General features: G+C 41.8%; 1 protein-coding gene across 2 annotated transcripts in view; it reads right to left on the bottom strand.

Annotated features, from left to right (window-relative positions):
- Nucleotides 1-14,874, bottom strand: part of shcbp1 (SHC SH2-domain binding protein 1) — a 33,079-nt gene extending 18,205 nt beyond the window's left edge. For both annotated transcript variants that reach the window (XM_079497724.1, XM_079497723.1), the window contains exons 1-6: nt 14,514-14,874; nt 13,734-13,907; nt 13,074-13,189; nt 12,109-12,317; nt 7,594-7,689; nt 3,305-3,535 (exon numbers count right to left, since the gene is read on the bottom strand). In XM_079497724.1, coding sequence (XP_079353850.1) covers nt 3,305-3,535; nt 7,594-7,689; nt 12,109-12,317; nt 13,074-13,189; nt 13,734-13,907; nt 14,514-14,643 — 956 coding nt within the window. In that variant the 5' untranslated portion in view covers nt 14,644-14,874. The remainder of the gene's footprint in view (nt 1-3,304; nt 3,536-7,593; nt 7,690-12,108; nt 12,318-13,073; nt 13,190-13,733; nt 13,908-14,513) is intronic.
- Nucleotides 14,875-20,569: the final 5,695 nt, after the last annotated feature.

Raw genomic sequence — 20,569 nt, forward strand, 5'->3', positions numbered from 1 at the left:
ATTAAGCAGATAAGCGTCCTGAATCATAGCGACGTTGACAACGTTTGTAATAAACCAACCCGTTCATAACTCCGACAAGATTTGAGCGAGTTATGACTGTTTTTGTTTGAGCTGCCCATTGAACATACTGTACTGTAGTCCCGAAGCAAGATGGCCGCCGGGTGAACTACGTCAGAGACTCCGCCTTGAGCCATCTAGCCTTTATATATGTCTATGCCTGGTGGCATCGACAGACAAGACAGACAGTGGTGGAAGTGTTGATTTTATGACAGCAACATTTTAGATCTTTTAGTTTCGTAGTCTTTGGAATGAAATTTCATTTAGTTGTAGTGTCATATTTTAGTACTACAAACCAAAATGTTTCGACTAAATCAACCGTAGATTTAGTCGACTAAAATGTATTTTGGCGTGCCTTGCTGGCGTCGCAATGGCTGATTTTAGACTTGGTTGCATGCTGAAAATAGCCGCTTGTAGATCGGCTATTTTCAGCATTTTTATTTGCTGACAAAATTGTCAATATATTAAGCCTTAGTTTTATCAGCTATTTGACTTGAGTACAAGTGCAAAACAAGTATTAGTACTCAAAGAAATTGACGACGATCTACAGACTACAAGTACACAACGAGTCACGATGCGACGACGCATTATGAGCTTGTAGATCGCCAATTTTCGGATCCCCCCCCCCCCCCCCCCCCGAGTATAACATAGAACTAGTGGTAAATGTTTCAATAATAATCATAATCAAAAATCGTCAAAGTAACGTGTAACCAACGTTTTCAAATAACCGCAGTGGAGTAAATGTACTTAATTACGTTTCCACCTCTGCTGGTAGAGGTATAGTACGAGACACACACACACACACACACACACACGAGATACAGCACAAGCATATTAGTCAAAAAGAGGTAGTCATTAGACACTTTCATTCTTCAAGCAGTAACACCACTGACATTCCAGCCCGTGGGTTTTTTACCGTTACCATGGAAACCCAAAAACTATCGGAGAAACAGCTCTTAGTTCGCTAACTAGCTAGGCAAGAAAAAAGTGCCCGTACTCATATTTTATTATTATTTTATCATCATTATTTTTTTATTAACCATTATTGCTTTTAATTTGCTAGTGGTTTTCACATGTGTCCTAGCAACAATTTACTGAAATAGCAACAATGAGAAGTCTTAGAACAGTCTAAGGTAGCACTTAAATACTATAAGAGTCATGAGACATGAGTCATGTTTTTGAGTAATACAACTCGTATAAGTCTTGAAGTACGGTAATTGAGGTAACTCGAGGTGAAATGGGTGTTTCCAAAGGGTACGTGGAACAATGCAGACCGTGTCTGCTAATATGTTAATATCGTCCGCATGGGACATTGAAGGGCAAACTTCTAAAAAAAAAAGTGGGGTCCAGGGACCCTAGGGGGTTTTAACTGGACCCATACAGTTCCATAACTCTGAGTTAAGGAACTGCTATGGAACCTTGACGTCAAAAAGTTTCACAACTGGTGGGATAAATAATTGACGTTGACTTTGATCTTAGTCTTGTAAGTTTTCCTTGGCGGTAGTAAATGGTCTGATTTGCATTCAGACGTCTATGGTTATGAGCTGCTTCTCCGACTCTGGGACAGACAGGGGTCGAGGCCAATGGCCTCGGTAAAAAAAAAAGCTCTCTCTCTTGCATGATTCAACTACTCCTCCTCCTCTCTATTTTCAAGAGGTTCCGGGGGGTGTAACCTCGCCCTTCATGTATCCACCAGAATACAGACTTTTGCTGCTCAGTCAGTTTGTTACCGCTGTTAGGTCTATCTTGACCGCATGGCATTTTAACCACTCAAAATCCTTAGCATCGCTATTCTGGGGTGAAGATGACCCTAACCCTCTTGAATCTTAGATCCAACAGGGTTCAAAGCAACTAAACATGCGTGACATGTTCTGCAAGACTGTACCAACAATACAATAAGACACAATATTAATAATAATAACAGCACTGGATGTAATACAAATAAAGAGAACAAAAAAAGATAACATTAACACAAAGTCTGCCATTGCCATTAATCTACGTACATTAAAGGCAATTAATCAATGTTACGCTTAACGCCATTGCCGTAGCTCTACGACAATTGGGCTTGTATAGTGCTTTTGATTGATCAAGTCATAATGCTACTCATGTTAGCATGGGGTTGCTAGCTGGTGCTGTCAATAACACAGGATCGCGCCATCATGATCATCGTGCCCATAAACACCCATTATGTTTCTTTCGATCGCCTGCATCTCCTATTCCTTGTGCCAGATGGCATTTTTGGTCAAAACAGACTCTGTGATGCCTTCCATTAGACCGGACGGTAAACAAGGAAGAGATCTTGCATCTTCACACACCCTAACAAGTTCATCCCTTCCGGTCTGGAAATGTGGCTCTTCAAAATAAGAGCTGAACAGGGAAAAATGCTGGCGTGAATTCTAGCACAATTTATCAATAAATGATGGTGGATTAACAGCTAAACTATAGCCATCCTTGCTCTAGAAAGTGCCAATGTTTCCATCTAGACCACCGGATTATCAGCAAAGACCTCCGAACATCGCACGTTTTATCCAAACCACGGAGAGCTCCGTAGATTTCGAGTTATTCAGCTTTTAGTCAGCCTGTATAATGGGATGCGGGCGGGGGCGAGGTTGCGCAACCCGGTCTAGGATCGCTAAAGAAGGAAAGGCCAAGCCAAAATAATAATGAAAAAATATAAATCAGCGATCCGGTTTGATATCAATAATAAAGCTTATCTGACGGATCAATCCGCCAGGAGCAGAAGGTAATTACATTCCTTGTGGCGGAACGTTGTCCAGCAGAAACCTTGCATCTCCATCATTTTGTGTTTTTCCAATAATTTTGCTCACAACACGGGGCATCGTGACATGTTGTGAGCTTGTAGATCTGCTATTTATATTCAAGTGAAAGTGGGTACCGCATGTGGATTTGATAAATATCTAGCCAATGGACCACTAGGCCAGCGGGCGCCCCCCTGACACGCACGCAGCTCTTTCACCCTTACCGTATCAGCGGGTTCTCGATGACGCGCAGCTCTTTCACCCTTACCGTATCAGCGGGTTCTCGATGATGCGCAGCTCTTTCACCCTTACCGTATCAGCGGGTTCTCGATGATGTGCAGCTCTTTCACCCTTACCGTATCAGCGGGTTCTCGATGATGCGCAGCTCTTTCACCCTTACCGTATCAGCGGGTTCTCGATGATGCGCAGCTCTTTCACCCTTACCGTATCAGCGGGTTCTCGATGACGCGCAGCTCTTTCACCCTTACCGTATCAGCGGGTTCTCGATGATGCGCAGCTTGCGTCGGAGTGTCTCCATCTCCTCGTAGAGCCGGAGGCCCTCCACCATGGACACGTTGTCCAGCTCTGACTCAGAGTCGCTGTTGAGGTCGTTGCGCAGCGACGAGAACTGGTGGAAGCGCTGCGAGCAGCGCGACAGCAGCGAGTGGTACTCCGCCACCAGGCCTGTGGGCACACGGTCCTCCAGGATGTCATAGTACCTGGGGAAAAAAGTACTTTTGTTTTACTCCAAGTAAAAAGTATCAATACGTAGAACTACTTTGTTACAAGTAAAAGTTGGGAATTCAAAATGTACTTGAGTAAAAAGTACCAAAGTATCTGCATCAAAATATACTTAAAAGTAGAAAGTACTCACTATGCAGAATGTCCCATTTCACAAATTTTCAAATGTATAAAAATCTTTTGAAAATGGCAGATCGGCTATTTTCAAATGGCTAGAATGTATAATGGAAAGACTATTTGAAGTACGCTAAACACGTCATTAGAAAAAAATAAAAGTGTTAACAGTTGCTTTTATGAAATATCTGGGATCATTACGTTTATCGAAGATGCTTCGTTCTAAACATGGATTCTATTGCTAGTTTGACTACTTCAAATAGTCTTTAATATTAAAATAACCGAAAATAGACGATCTACAAGCTCCGAGTCCCAACATAAACACGTGTTCCGAGCTTGCAGATGGTCTATTTTCAGTGTGCAACAAGCTTCCAAATGACATCCCTCGACTCAGAACCTTACCGGGAGCAGTGAAGAAGGCTTGTCACAATTATTAATCAACTGCAATTATTTCAGGTAACACAAAGTATTTTGCATAATCATTAGAATAGTTTCCATTTATCCGTATTAAAAACAGTTGGGAGGAAATTAACAGAAATGTCACATTTCCATAATTATTTCCTACGTGGTCGTCCACAAAACTGGTGTCTATTTTGGGGCATGTGTGGGCAACAAATATGAAAGATTTTGACAAACGTTCAAACTGGGAGGCTCAACGAATCATAATTGAATGAAGGAAGACCTAAGGGTCGAAACGTTGTGGGTGGAATCGTGAAAACATGTGCACATTTTTGAACATAATTATATTCTTTCACAGCGAACATTTTTTATTTAAATCTTTGCTTCTGGGGGGTTGGGTCCCTGGAACAACATATTTTCAGATGAGTGTCAGCGGCCAATTACATATAATTTTGGGTGTCCTTGACATGAAATAGTTTGAGAACCACTGACATAGAAACATAGGTTTGTAATGATTTGGAAGACATTTTGTAGAATCTGGCCTCTGTCCTACGTTCTTTGGAGCTATAAAACGGTGTGCGGGTGTTTTTATCCTTGCCCTGATATCCAGCACTCGCCTTGCAGGCATTTTCTCTGTTAACAGCTCACCTAAGCTGACAATGTGTCGCAATGCGTTATATGAGCTCTGCTTATACATTGGCTATAAAATGTTTTAATATAAAGCCTGCCTACATTATGTTTTAATTTCTTGGAACATTTCTGTAGACTTTGTATATATTTGCGTTATTTGTCATATATCTGACCTGCAATTTTTGCTTACAAAGCCTAAAAAGGTGCAAATTAGGAATGGGAATTTCCGAATTATCGATTAATGCATCAATAGTTAATTGATAAGTCGATTGATTCACCGGTTAGTTGATAAGCCGCGTTGAAAAAGAAATGGAGAATCTTAATTTCCCTCAATGTCTAAGATAAAAATCTACACTTTGCCGATATACAAAAAGAATACAAAAGGCATATTATATTCCATAATCAAATAGTTATTTGACCATTTGCGAAATTGCGATACAGGGCCAGGCAATGGCATCTTTGTATGAGAAATAGAATCAAATGGAAAGTGCACTGTCTTGTCTGTTACTTACATGCAAAAGCAGAGACGTTTCGATTAATTCGATTAGTAATTAACTGTTAAGTTACACAATGACATAAAATCACACAATTATTTCTATGACAACTAATCGTCAACTAAAGTTTGGTGATTGTGACACAGCCCTAGCAGTGAGGACCAAGCACGTTCAGCACAGTGGAGAGAGAGGCTGGAGAGTGTGACAACTGACAAGCACAGAAGAAGGTTATGACAGGAAAAGTCAAAAAGGGAAAAGACAAAATAGTAGTCAAATGAGAAAAACAGATTTAAATGAAAAGTGACACAGAGGGAACAGAATGCTCAGGGAAGTGGAAAAAACAAGTGATGAGAGAAAGACAAGATCATAAGTATAAGAGAACAGGAAGGCAAGGTGAAGAATCTAATCCCAGTGTTGAGCACACACACAGTACCTACAGCAGGGGTCTTCAACGTTTTTAGGTCAAGGACCCCTTGAGAGAGAGAGATGAAGCAGCCAGGGACCCCCCACCCCCACACTACATATTGTAATAAAATTGTGTTGTAGATTAAACATGTTTATAGACACTTCATAAGACAATACAAATTCATGTTGATTTTTTATACACTAGCGTTTCAATTACAGTAATATGTTGGATTCATGTTAATATGCATTTTCACAACCACTTAAACCTTCAGCATGTGGAAACACTTTGACATTTGGCTCTGTACTAGGTCATCTCTATTTTCTCCCTACACCAAATCTTTTGAGGGAGAATTAGCTGATCTACAACAACGCGTCTGCTATTTTCCGGCGAATAGTGATGAATAAGAATACGGTGGTTAATGTGGTGCCTCTTAGCCTTAACCCGTTTAGACCTCGATTCTACAAATGTCTTTTAAATCCTGACAGTTTTCTGAAAAATCTCTGTTTCTATATCAGTGTTTCTATATATGTTGTTCCAGGTCGTTCCAGATCTACAAGCTCGTAGCGCGGCACTCGGTGCCGCACTATGAGCTTGTAGATCTGCTATTTTTCAATAGCTAAACTATAACATAATGCTTAAAACACCAAAAGGTGTTCCCATCCAGAATGGGTTAATTAGAAGAAATGCTGGCATCTCCAGAATCCAAATGATTGAAATCAGTCATGGCGACTGAGAACTTGAACTTGGCTCAAACGGAGCATATGGGAAGTTCACATCCAGAAGAAGATCACCAGCCTTAGTAAGCATTATGTCATCATCACCCCCCACGACCTCCTAGCACCAAACATCTGAAAAAAATGCTCAAAGAAAACATAAATAAAAGAAAAATAACTTTGCAGCGTCATAATGTGTGCTCTCCTAGGACATAGTGCCCTCAAGTGGTCAACATATACAACTACAGACAGCTCTAACTAAACTGCCTCATTCGGGTGTAGTTTTATATTCTTGTGCTTTTGGTCCACGAGGTAAAAACGATACGTCAAAAACGTCAATCAAGCGGGGCTGAACTGCAGCAACTTGACTGCACTCATATATATATATATATATATATATATATATATATATATATATATATATATATACACACACTCATATATATATATATATATACCCCTCATATATATATATATATATATATATACCCCTCATATATATATATATATATATATATATATATATATATGCTGTCGGAAGGAAACCTCATAACTCCAAAATGTTCACTTTTCAGGAATAAACTTTTCACGAAATAAAGAAAACCTTATATTTTTAAAACAAAGCAATACAGCCTTGTCAAAGTTGGTGTTGTGACTTTATATATATATATATATATTCTAATCCTTTATTTACCCAGGGAAGTAGCTGAGCACAGGTGCTCATTTTCAGGCACCCTGCACATAGAAACAGGGGAATCGAACCGGCAACCTTTCGGCAACAAGGGCGCTCCTCTAACCCTTAGGCCACCGCTGCCCCTATATATTGTCAATTACTTCCATGAGAGGGGGAGAGGTGGTGGAGTTAGTTGCTTTAGCAGACATTTTGAGGGTCCAATGCAGTTAAGAGGTTTTGTCCAAAGCACTTTTTACTACTTTCCATTGGTTCAATATTTTCGAAACAACACGCAGACGTAAAGGGTGTTCAATAGCACCGATGTATGCCAAAAAAAAACCTTAAAGATTGAGTTATGAGGTGTCCTCCCGACAGCAATGATTTTATATAAGGATAGATGGTAGCAGCTTTTACCCCTCAGGTCAGCCACACAAACACACAGGTGCTTTTACCCCTCAGGTCAGCCACACAAACACACAGGTGCTTTTACCCCTCAGGTCAGCCACACAAACACACAGGTGCTTTTACCCCTCAGGTCAGCCACACAAACACACAGGTGCTTTTACCCCTCAGGTCAGCCACACAAACACACAGGTGCTGCACTCACAGTCTGAGGCGAGGCTCCAGACTGCGGACAAAGTAGTCAAACTCGTCATCCTCGTCCTCTTCGTCCCACTTCCTCCAGATGTGCTTGCAGAAGAACCTGCGGAGAAGACGGAAATGGAAGAGAATAAATAGATGACATTTATCTTCTCTGCTGCTGCAGACCCAAGGTCTCTTCCTTGCCATGTAAATATATCATGGTCATATCGTGGTTTTAGAACAGGGGTTCGTTCAACGTTTTTTTTGGCTGGGGAACCCAGCCTTTGGCCATGTCTTGTCTCGTGACACCCTCGTCTTGTCTATAAACCAGATTACCATCACCGTCCTCACCTTAGTCATCAATGTTTGTGTTACACAATGTTTGTGTTTGCACAAACACTCAAAATTGTCCATTCATTGTCAATGGCATATAATGTTTGTGTTGGGAGAACATTTGGGTTACATACACCAAAAGCTGGACATATAGGAGTGGCTGTTGCCCCTCAAACAAACCCCCCCAAAAAACAATGTTTATATTTGATTTATTTATAATTTTTTGAAAATAATCTGGGGACCGCCCCCAAAAAAATAAGATTGATCTTTAGGAATGAAATGGACGTCTGTAACTCAGTGTACAAATGGAACCAAACGGACAAGAGTTAAATTTGCACTGATGATTGGGGTCCCAGAGATAAACACTATCAAAATGGGGATACGTGGCCTAATCCAGTCTGGGCAGGAAACCCTGTGTTTTAAGCATTATGTTATACTTTAGCTATTGAAAAATAGCAGATCTACAAGCTCATAGCGCGGCACCTAGTGCCGCACTACGAGCTTGTAGGTTTGCTATTTTTTCAAAAATCGTGAAAATGTGGCGCAAATCTTTGAATATATATTCTTTCAGAGCAAACATTTTTAACTCAAATCTTTGCTTCTGGGGGGTCCCTGGAACAACATATTGTCAGATGGGGGTCGGCAGCCTATTACATATAATGTTGGGGGTCCTTGACATGAAAATGTTTTGGGAACAACTGACATAGAAACATAGGGTTTTTCAGAAAAACTGATCAGTTCACTAAGCTGGGAGCTCACTGATCAGTTCACTAAACAGGGAGCTCACTGATCAGTTCACTAAACAGGGAGCTCACCGATCAGTTCACTAAACAGGGAGCTCCTCTGATTTATTTTCCTCTTCATGTTCATGATCTGCCCTGCTAACGAGAGCATTACGAGTATGTTTCAGTGGCTCAACATTTCATGTCAAGGACCCCAAAAATTATATGAAATTGGCCGCCGACCCACATCTAAAAATATGTTGTTCCAAGGATCCCCCCAAGAAGCAAAGATTTGAGTTAAAAATGTTCGCTCTGAAAGAATATATATTCAAAGATTTGCGCCACATTTTCACGATTTTTCAAAAATAGCAGATCATAATAACATCAGTATAACATAATGCTTAAAACACCAAAAGGAGTTCCTGTTCAGAATAGGTTAACACTAGTCTCTGTCTTGTACCTAAAGGTATAAGGTAAGCCTTGTGCTGACATCTTAAATTAAATTCAATGAACGGGAAACTCCTACAAGTGCCGTTTCAGAAACAAAATAAAAGAATGCTCAAATAAATGTTGAAAACATTATGGCAGTCTGACGATATGACGATATTTTCATGTCACGATTAATTGTGGCCAAAACAGACATGACTAGGCAAAGTAGGCATGCATTTAGGCATGTGAGAAGATAAAGGCTAGTTGACAGGATAGTGTCTCGACCATTTAGACCCGAGGACGATTCTACAAATGCCTCCTAAATTTAAACAGTTTTCTGAATAACCTGTTTCTATGTCAGTCAATCTCAAACATTTTCATGTCAAGGACCACAAAAAATATAGAATTGTCCTTCTCGAAAATGTTGAATAATTTTTTTCAAATAAATCTTCTCATCCTGGGGGCGGGGGTCCCGGGCACAAAACATTTTCAGACGGGGGTCCGCATATCATTTAACAAGTCTGAGAAGTAGTCGTTTAGAACAGTGGTTCCCAAAGTGGGGTCCGGGGACCCCCAGGGGTCCTTGAGTGAGGGAGTTCCAGGGGGTCCCCAGCTAAATTATAGTTTGGAACCAAATGGACCCTTATGGGTCTGTAACTGTACAAATGGAACCGAATGGACCGTAACGGGTCCATTTGGGTTACATTTGTACACTCTCAGAGTTAAATTAACATTGATTTTACAATATAAATTGGGGGTCCCAGAGATAGAAATGCCATTAAATGGGGGTCCGTCGGTAGACTAATGCGTTAAACTGGGGGTCCTTCAAATTAGACGGGTTGAAAGTCACTGCTAGAGCCATAAAAAACCTTCTCTCATGGGGGTCCCTGGAATATCTTTTCCAATGGGGGTCCGCAGGCTAATTAGTGTCAATTTGGGGTCCTTGGCATGAAAAAGTTTGGGAACCACTGGTTTAGAAGGCATCACCCTGACTGGATGGTCTTAATGGGTTAAACAAAGTGCAGGGTATTGAAAGTCAAAGTGAAAGTCGAAAGCAGAGGCAGTCGAGCCTGTTTGTCCAGGACGTCCACCACCCTCCGGGTGCCTGCCTGTCAGTACCGTCTCTCGCGCACGCACGCACGCACGCACGCACGCACACACAGTCTCTGTCAAATGAAACCCAGGCCTCTACTGCATTGATCTAAAAGCGATTCCCAAACCATTTGAATTTGGGAGACATGAAAGTTCTGTTTTGTGTCTCGAGCTAAAACGTTTGGGGAACCACTGCATTAGGCCCGCAACCCCCATTAGATGCCCCTTTGGGACAGGGACCCCAAATATAAACTATTGTTATTTCTGTCAGTCAAAAATGTATCTCAAGGTTGTATGACCTTCAGATAATTTTGATATGAACTTTATCTAGACTACAACTGTATGGTTCATGTATATTGTCTGCAACTATGTCAAATTACAAGATGGTGACAATTCACTTTATTAACATTGTCAATAACTTGCGGATTGCAGCTTTAAGCCCCAAATGTTGGGAAGGAAATGTCATGCTGTTAACTTTTAGATTTGATAACCTTTTGTTCTATTGGGGGAGTGTGTCTGACGCCCCTCATTCCTACACAACACCATCCTATTCTCCATCGTGTTTCTTGCTGTTCCCTTCCCAAAAAAACATCAGCTTGAGCCTTGAAGCCATGCAATGACCAACAACCACTACACAGCAAAATAATGGTTAGAAAAAGAAAAGCACTATCCTCTGAGAGACACTATACTCTGGTTTCTTATTGTAATGTAGATGTTCTTGTTTATATATAATTGAGGTGTTAAAGAGATTTTACACAAAAAAAACCCTGATTTTTCTGCAATTGTTGGCTGCACAATTAGACTGAATGTGTGTGATGATGTACCAAAAGGATGAGGCTTTTTATTCTTATTAGATTTAATAGGCACTGTCACAGTGTTGATTTCGTCGACTAAAACTATGGAAGGAAAAATGTTCGTCGACTACCTTTTTTCACTGCAGAAAACTAAATGGAAACTAAATAAAAAGTAAGCTACGATGACTAAAACTAAGACTAAATATAATATTGACAATTTCGTCAACAAATACATACTAGACTAAATGTTATGGAGGGACTAGTGGACAAGAGATCCAGTAGAAGTCATTTTACACTTGGTTGCATGCTGAAAATAGCAGATCTACAAGCTTGCAGCGTGACGCGTTGTGAGCTTGTAGATCTGCTATTTTCAGCAACTGTAAAATCAGTCATTACGATTCAAGGCTCGCTGATTTAGTCGACTAAAAATACATTTTAGTCGACTAAATCAACTGTAGATTTAGTCGACTAAAACTGGACTAACACTAGAACATTCCAGGTGACTAAAATGTGATTAAAACTAAAGGAAAATCATTCAAAAGACTATGACTAAAACTAAAATCAAAATGTGCTGTGAAAAACCACACTGCACTGTGGCCAGCCACTTCAACTTAACTTGTAGAACCATGCTACCATGAACACCTATTGCCATCTAGTGGTAACACATAATAATAAATAAGACTGCATGATATGGAGAGGATTTAAATGAAAACAAATTGTAATTTTATTAAGTAAACGTAATTGATGTTGTATTACTCAATTTGGGGTTTTGAATATGTTGATAAATATGCATTTGATTTTATATTTGATGATAGATTTACCATCACTATAATAGATCTATTATTGTTCGTCTACACATACTTAAGTCTGAATGTTGACTGCTACTGATTACGAAGCCTTAAGCCCAAACCACACCAAAGGGTCGAGTTAACTGTTTTTACCAATGCAACTCATTGTGTGGTCTACCTTAAAAACCCTTTTGTCCAAACCCGACCCTTTGGTGTGGTTTGGGCTCAACCCATTTAGACCCGAGGACGATTCTACAAATGTGTTCTATGTCATTCGTTCAAACATTTTCATGTCAAGGACCCCCAAAACTGTATTTGGCCGCCGACCCCCATCTAAAATTATGTAGTTCCAGGGACCCCCCCCCCCCCCCCCAGTCCCTACCTGAGATGTTCAATGGCGAGGGCCGTCTGGTCAAACTCCCCGGACTCGTCGTAGACCACCTGTAGCTCCTGCAGCGCCACCTTGTGTTGCGTGGCGTCCAGCAGCACCCTCATGGACTCCTCGTTCAGCTCACAGCCCCTGGCCTCGAACTGGAGAGGCAGAGCCAGCTTCACGCTGGCCTTCAGTTCTTTGTAGTCCACGTCTTCAACCTGAGGACAACACAAACACCAGTGTTGTTTAATTTGGCAGCAAATTTTGATTTTAGTTTTAGTCGTTAGTCTCTTGGAATGTGTTAGTGTTAGTCTAGTTTCAGTCGACTAAATATAAGATTTTAGTCGACTAAATCTAGTTGATTTAGTCAACTAAAATGCATTTTGGCTGGCCTTGATGCCCTCGTAATGACTTTTTTACAGATGCTGAAAATATCCGAACTACAAGCTCTCAACGCGCCGCGTCATGAGCTCGTAGATCTGCCATTTTCAGCATGCAACCAAGTGTAAAATGACTTATACTGGATCTCTTCCTAGTCCCTTCCTAACATTTTAGTCTAGTTTTTATTTGTTGACAAAATTGTCGGTATATTTAGTCTTAGTTTTAGTCATCATAGCTGTTTTTTATTTAGTTTCCATTTAGTTTTCGTCAGTGGAAAAAGGTAGTCGAAATCAACACTGCACAACACCAGTATCCAGCTGCCTGGCTGGATACTGGATAGGATACGCTTCAAGAACCATAGCGGGGCCTGAGCCACTGTCGAGCGGTCCATGCACCTATGCTGGTCACTGTGTGTCGCGGGTTCGAAATCAATGAAGTGTGTTTGGGAACCAGTGGTATAACCCGTAGGGGAGACATGGCAGCTGACCATTCAGTGCAAGCTTATGCCTCAGTGCTTTTATCTTATCACTCACAAATGAAGGTTGCTTATGTGATGTATTACATGATATGACTGGTTTGGAATGCACACTCACTTCTACCAATATGTCAAAGACTTGCGTAGACCACAGGGCTTGCCAGTCGCATGGCTCCACAACCTTATCCAGGTATTCACTTATGAAGGCCCACACCTCTGATGTCTTGCAATCACCTGCACAAGCAACACTCACATTACCTTCTATAAGTCATACATGCATGCACCAGCCTCACAAGTACAATTACCGGTAGTTATCACGCTTTCACACTTATAGGCACTACTGGGAGAAAACAATGTGCCATGAAAAATCTCCAAAGAGCCCTTGAAATTGCGTGCTGAAATTATTATTATAGCAGTGGTTATTTTTAACAATTACAAATATTGTATGCTCTGGCACATCTTTTCAGATCAGGATCCACAGCCAATATACAGATTAATTTGTAGGGGTGAATACCACTTATTTACAGTACAACTTACAGATCGATTTAGAGATGTTATATAGAAGTGTATATCTGTAATGTTCTGATGAATTGAAAATGGTGGACCCTGTTGTAAACAAGTGTAATGCTTTATCAGTGTGTCGTCCACAGTAACAGCCTTTGTATTGAGTTGTGCTTTCATGTGAAATGTATTGCACCCATACAACTGCTGCTGCAAACTGTTTATAAATACTTCAATCAAATGCTTCAAATCGATGAGAGGGCCGTACGGTACATACCGAGCATATAGTCTTGGTAAGCCTTGAATCGCTCGTAGAAAAGAAGGTTGTTTGTCTGGAAGACGTCAGGCAGCGAGGAGTTGCTGCCGACATTGCGCTCGGCTCTTAGCAACCGAGTGCCTGGCGTTTCAACGTTTAGGTAGTCTGTTCCACTGTCTTCATCCTCCTCCTCTCCTGCATAACACACACACACACACACACACACACACACACACACACACACACACACACACACACAATGTTTGTGTAAATTGTGTTAGGACAATGTTTGTGTTTACACAAACCCTCAAAGCATGACATAGGTTAGGAGGGGCCCCTCAAAAAAAGTGAATAAAATAGAATATGACAACACACAAACAACATGTGCCTCCAGAGAATGCAAGAACACCCCATTTTCATAAAAAACTAAAATAACTCGACGTTACTTACAAGTACAACCGTCGTGTCACAAAACTGACGTCATGATGTAATGAGGTTAACAACCAGCAAATGCAACAGACGTTGTTGTTGTTGTGTTGGTCAAGTAAACAACGTACCAAAAAGAACCAGCTAAAATCATGTAAACTAACTGTATACCGGTAGTAATAATAATCATAATAATAATGGATTATAAAGGAAGCATGAGTTCAAGTCCGTTCCTCTCCCCAGGTTGGCGGAGGGTGTGTAGAGCCCAGGATCACATTAGATAAGTGACAGTCACACAGGGGTGGAAAATGGGTTAGAAAATCGTGGGATAAAAAATATTTAAAATAAAATAAAATAATGGATTGTAAAACAAACCTTGCGCTCCTCCCACTAGTGCGTCTTCTTCCACCACAGCCTCGCTGTCTTCAGTGTCCAGCTCGACGTTCACGTACGAGTCCATGTTAAACAACTCCAACACTTCGGTCGCCATCGTCTCCGGAGCCATGAAACAGACCCGGGGGGATCGAATGGAAATGGGAGCAAATACAAGAGATTAACAAACAAACTACTAAACTATAACGTGTGTTGTTTCCGTTTGTTTGTGTATTATTTCGCTGGATCACACAAACAAACAAACAAACCGTGAAGCACAAGCTTGAAGGGAAGCTACACTGACAGTACAGCCTACAGCAGCTCCACCCGAATACTTTCAAAAATCTTCCCCCGGTTCAATCGGTACTTCGGGAGCCAATGAGCGGGGACGCTGCTTTCCCTTTTTAGACGTCGGGACTTCGGGAGCCAATGAGCGGGGACGCTGCTTTCCCTTTTCAGACGTCGCTGATGATGTCAGTGCCAGAGTAATCTAGTAAGAGAGTGGCGACACCTAAGGGCGACACTGGGCGACACTAGCGTTGACTGTCTGACCGTTTGTGTCCGAGCATAGCATAGGCATGGTAACGCCCCGCATCCTGTGATTTATGGAGGGCCAAAACTCTAAGCCAAAACTGCCATATCTAAAAAATAAATGAATACATACAATAATAAATAAATGCAAAAATAAATAAATATATATTCAAAGAAATATATAAATCAATAATTAAATGTATTTATTTGTTTTAATTATGTACACATATAAATGCGCATTTAAATACACATTTAAATACGCATTTAAATATGCATTTATGATTTAAATACACATTTAAATACACATTTAAATTCACATTTAAATTCACATTTAAATTCACATTTAAATATGAATTTAAATACGCATTTAAATACACATTTAAATGTGTATTTCAAGCAGCTTTTCCCAAGGGTGTATTTCATGAACCGTATGTTAATGAGGGCATGTCTTTCCTAATGAGGGTGTGTCTTTCCTATTCAGCCATTAGCAATCTAACCCACATTTTCTCTTTCTCCTCCTATGGTGTACGGATTCCTATCTTAATATACCAAGGGGATCACATCGAGGTGAAATGGAGAAAAACAAAACCGAAAAAGAGGATTTTCAACCGGATTCTCACAGCGACTTTTACCTGGTCAGTGACGAAATAAACGGGAACAATGGAAAGCGGCCTGGATACGGCTTAGGAGCTATTCAATCCCTACTAGCCCAAAGAAACAAGCTCCAGATTAGCAAAGGGAAGAGATCTTTCTTTCTCATTATTTTGTTACTGTCTGGCGACATTGAAAGTAACCCTGGTCCCGTGAACACACGACAAATGGCAAGACTGCTCCGGAGTGGACAAGTAACCGGGGAGAACAAAGGAATCACCATCGACACAACAACACCAATGTCGACCAGCCAGGCGACGACCAACAACAACAACACCGCTGGCATCCTTCCTCACCACCAGCCAACCTGCACACCCATGCTGAATATACACGCTGACGTCCCGATTGTGGATACTATATTCGCAAGAGCCGAGCGCGTCCCAGACAACAGCAGGTTGCGGAGGAGTGATCTATCATCGGCGGCAGTCGAGGCACAAGACACGGACAACACCACCATCTACAGGCGTGAAGAATCTCCACATCCAACCACGGGGGACAACGCGGCTGGAGACGGACCAAATCGGCCACACCGTGATACTTTACCTGCTATTTCTCCAGTCGACACCATGGCTCAATCAACCCCACCAGAGTCCTCAACAAACCTGGACGAGGGACCCCATCCCCCACTCCCGCCACCCCACGACGACCCCCACGCACCCCCCACCCTCCCCCCACGGCAACCCGCGGCTTCTACAGACATCAACAATGGCCCTCCGCTCCCCTACTTCACCACGGAGGAAATAAGCACCATAGTCAGAGCCAACGGACTTCATATCTTTCACCTGAACGTCAACAGCCTTGGACCCAAAATGGCTGAAATCAGGCATATGTTTCAATGCGGTAAGGCGAACATCATTAGCTTCTCTGAAACCAAACTTGATGAGTCAACCAAAGACCCAGAAGTTGAAATAGAGAACTATTCTTTGATCAGAAACGACAGAAACAGGCATGGTGGTGGCGTGTGTATGTATATTCACAAAGACACTGAATATGTTACTCGTACTGACTTACAGCATGATGAAATTGAAACTGTGTGGGTTGAATTAATTTTCAAAAAGGCTAAATCAGTATTAGTGGGCACCGTCTACAGACCGCCTGACCAACATGGGTTCTATGATATACTTGAGGGGTGCTTAGCTGAGGAGGAATGTGTAGAGAAAATCCTGATTGGCGACTACAATACAGACATGCAACGTAAGGAAGCACCTGTGTTTAAGTCATTCAGTAAGTTCTGTTATCTACATAGTGTCAGTCAGCTAATTACCCAACCCACTAGAGTGTGTGATTCTACTCAAACTGTCATTGATCTCATTCTGTCCTCGGACAAATCCAGAATCTCCAAGAAAGGGGTTATTGTATGTGGGCTTAGTGATCATTTTATGATATTCTGTACCCGCAAAATACAAAAACTTAAGACCGGCTGCCACAAAACAGTCATATCAAGGGACCTCAAAACCTACTCTAGTGAGGTTTTTAACCAAGTATTGGAGAATCTGGATTGGTCCGATGAGCTTAAAAGCACACTTGTCGAAGAAGCTTGGCTTGGCTTCAAAACCAAATTTACATCAGTACTGAACAACATGGCTCCTTTGAGAACCACCAGGGGCAAAACCCGCTCGGAACCATGGATGAATTCGGACATACTGGCTGCAATGAAAGCCAGAGACAAAAAATGCTCTGAATTTCTAAAATGCAAGTCAAAGCTAGCCAAGCGCTTCGACAGTGTTCGCCAAGCTCGTTTGAACAACCTAAATACACAACGAATCAAGCTACGAAACAGTGTAACTGCCATGACCAAATCAGCTAAAAGTAACTTCATTAATGATAAAGCTCAGGAAAACAAAAACAATCCTCATGAGCTCTGGAAGCTACTAAACAATCAACTAAGCTATGGTCAGAAACTAAAAACCAGATTTTCGAACATAAACATCAAATCGGACAACACTCTCATCACTGACAACCTTGATGTGGCCAACTACTTGAATATCTTCTTTACAAACATAGCAACAACTCTGGTTAACAAACTGCCCTCCCACTCTGGGCTCTTTGGTGTAGAGCACATTACAACCTTCTACAGAAACCTAGGTGTTTGTAAAGACGATTTTAAACTAGTTATGGTAACAACTGATGAGGTAATTAAGAAACTGAGTGCCCTCCAACCCCACAAGGCCACAGGCCATGACAACATTCCCTCCAAATTTCTCAGAGACTCAGCCATCTCTATAGCTCCAATCATCACCCACATAGTAAACCTCTCCATCAAACAGGGACAGGTCCCCCAAGATTTCAAACTGGCCAAAGTAACCCCCTTGCACAAGAAAGGGAGTAAATTAGACCCCGGCAACTACCGCCCTATTTCTATTCTTAGTTCCATCTCGAAAGTGATGGAAAAAATAGTCTATGAACAGGTTGAAAAGTATCTTGCCACTAATAAATTATTGTACGAGTTCCAATCTGGCTTCAGAACATCCCACTCCACTGACACATGCCTTCTCTATTTGAGCGACCACATCAAACAAGAGGTGGACGCTGGCAAATACTGCGGCATGGTCATGCTGGACCTCCAAAAGGCTTTTGACACCGTGAACCACTCCATACTGGTTAACAAGCTAAAAGCAATTGGTTTCGATAGCACATCAGTGAGCTGGATGCAATCCTACCTGGAGGGGAGAGAACAGATGGTGGAAGTGAACGGAACACTGTCCCCCCCCCTCCCAGTGAGCTGTGGCGTTCCACAAGGAAGCATACTAGGGCCTCTACTGTTCCTAATATATGTAAACGACATGACTTCAGCTTGTGACTGCAACTTGTTCCTGTTCGCAGATGACTCAGCACTGCTGGTCTCGGACAGGGACAAACTGCAGGTTGAAAATGCCCTCAGCTCTGAACTCGGTAGAATCTGCACCTGGCTCGCTGATAACAAACTATCTTTACACCTGGGAAAAACTGAATCCATTCTCTTTGGCTCTATTAGTAATCTCAGCAAGGCAAATGGCTTCTTGGTTAGAGTGGGTGACAATGTTATCACACGTAAAGATGAAATTACCTACCTAGGTTCCATCCTGGAGGCTAATCTTTCCGGTGATAAAATGGCCACCAACGTAATCAAAAAAGTCAACCATATCAAGATTCCTCTACAGGATCTCCTCACTGGTCAACAAAAACACCTTGAAGACCTTAACAGGAGCCCTTGTACAGGGTTTCTTTGACTATGCATGCACCTCCTGGTACCACAGCACCTCAAAGGCCCTTAAAACCAGGCTCCAGACTTCCCAAAACAAACTGGTCAGGCTCCTACTTGATCTAGCCCCCCGAACCCACCTCACCCCTGCCCACTTCGACAGGCTGGAATGGCTTAGGGTCGACGACAGAGTACAGCATCTTGCAATGGGTCTGGTCCACAAGATTCGATACACCACCAAGATACCCATGTACCTGTCTAGATACTTCCTTAATGTTAACGAAGTCCACACCCACAACACCAGAGGGAGTGCAACGAACCATGTACAACCCAGATTCGGCACAAACAAGGGACTAAATTCTTTTCGCTCCTATGCCACCAAAATGTGGAACGCCCTACCAACTGTCATTAAGACATGCGAATCCCTTGACTCCTTCAAAACCGCTCTCAAAGGGCACCTACGGATGGCTGCAATTCGAAACTGGCCCCCGTAAAATCTGAATCCCCCCCCCCCCCTCCTTTTTTCCCCTCACTGTATATATTTCTTTTCCCTTTTTACCTCCTTTATGATGAATTCCTGTTCTGTCTATAGAAGTGTCTATTTGTACGTCTCTAAATGTTTTGATGATTTGAACATGGTGGACCCTATTGGAAACAAGTGTAATGCTTAATTGGGTCGTCCACTCACAGTTAACAGCCTTTGTATTGAGTTTGTGCTTGAAATGTACTGTAATTCTGCAAACTGTTAATAAATTCTTCAATCAATCAATCAATCAAACCGGAAATCTTATCCGTGCTAGCGCTAGCGTCTCGATTGCGAGAGGCAACAGTCTGGTAACGCGAGATTATGCTAGTGCACAACATTAGTTAAATAATAAGAGGGACGATACATTGAATAAGATATAAAAGGAGTGACAAACAACCACAAAAAACAAAACAAAAGCACTATGCACTGTGACACACAGGCGCGCGCGCACACACACACACACACACACACACACACACACACACACACACACACACACACACACACACACACACACACACACACACACACACACACACAGGGAATGCACCCATTCTGCAAACTGTTAATAAATACTTAAATCAATCAGACAAGCAATCAGTCGTCAATGGTTTAATTTGATACTCTGACAGTTTTACAGTTACCGACGTTTTCCACTGGAGGGAGACAGAGGCCGCGAGATGTAAACAGAGCGATGATATGAAGTCCTTGTTTGACGGTTGCCACAGCAACTTAAAAGCGTTGCCGACCGAGCGTTGCTCTGCCTCTGCGGTTTAGTTTTAGTTTAGTTTGTATATGAATGAGTTTAATTTGAACATGTCCACGTATCAGAAGACAAAGCTTCAGAAGGAATTCATTGGACCAACGCCTCACTCTGGAGCTGTGGTGAGTTTATTTATAAAGAAACATTTCATTTCATTTAATTTGTTTGTTTGTTTGTTTGTTTGTTTGTTTGTTAACCAATTCCAAGGAACCCCAGATTCTGAGAGTATTTGGTTCCATTTCTTACCCTCAGACAGTTACAAACCCGTAAGGGTCCTTTTAGTTCCATACATTCTCAGATTTACAGATCTGTAAGGGTCCATTTGTACACTCTGAGAGTTGCAGACCTGTAAGGGTCCATTTGGTTCCAGACAAGGGTCCGTTTGGTTCCATTTGTACACTCTCAGA

The sequence above is a fragment of the Electrona antarctica genome, assembly GCF_951216825.1.
Source record: "Electrona antarctica genome assembly, chromosome: 3".
NCBI classification, from domain to species: domain Eukaryota; kingdom Metazoa; phylum Chordata; class Actinopteri; order Myctophiformes; family Myctophidae; genus Electrona; species Electrona antarctica.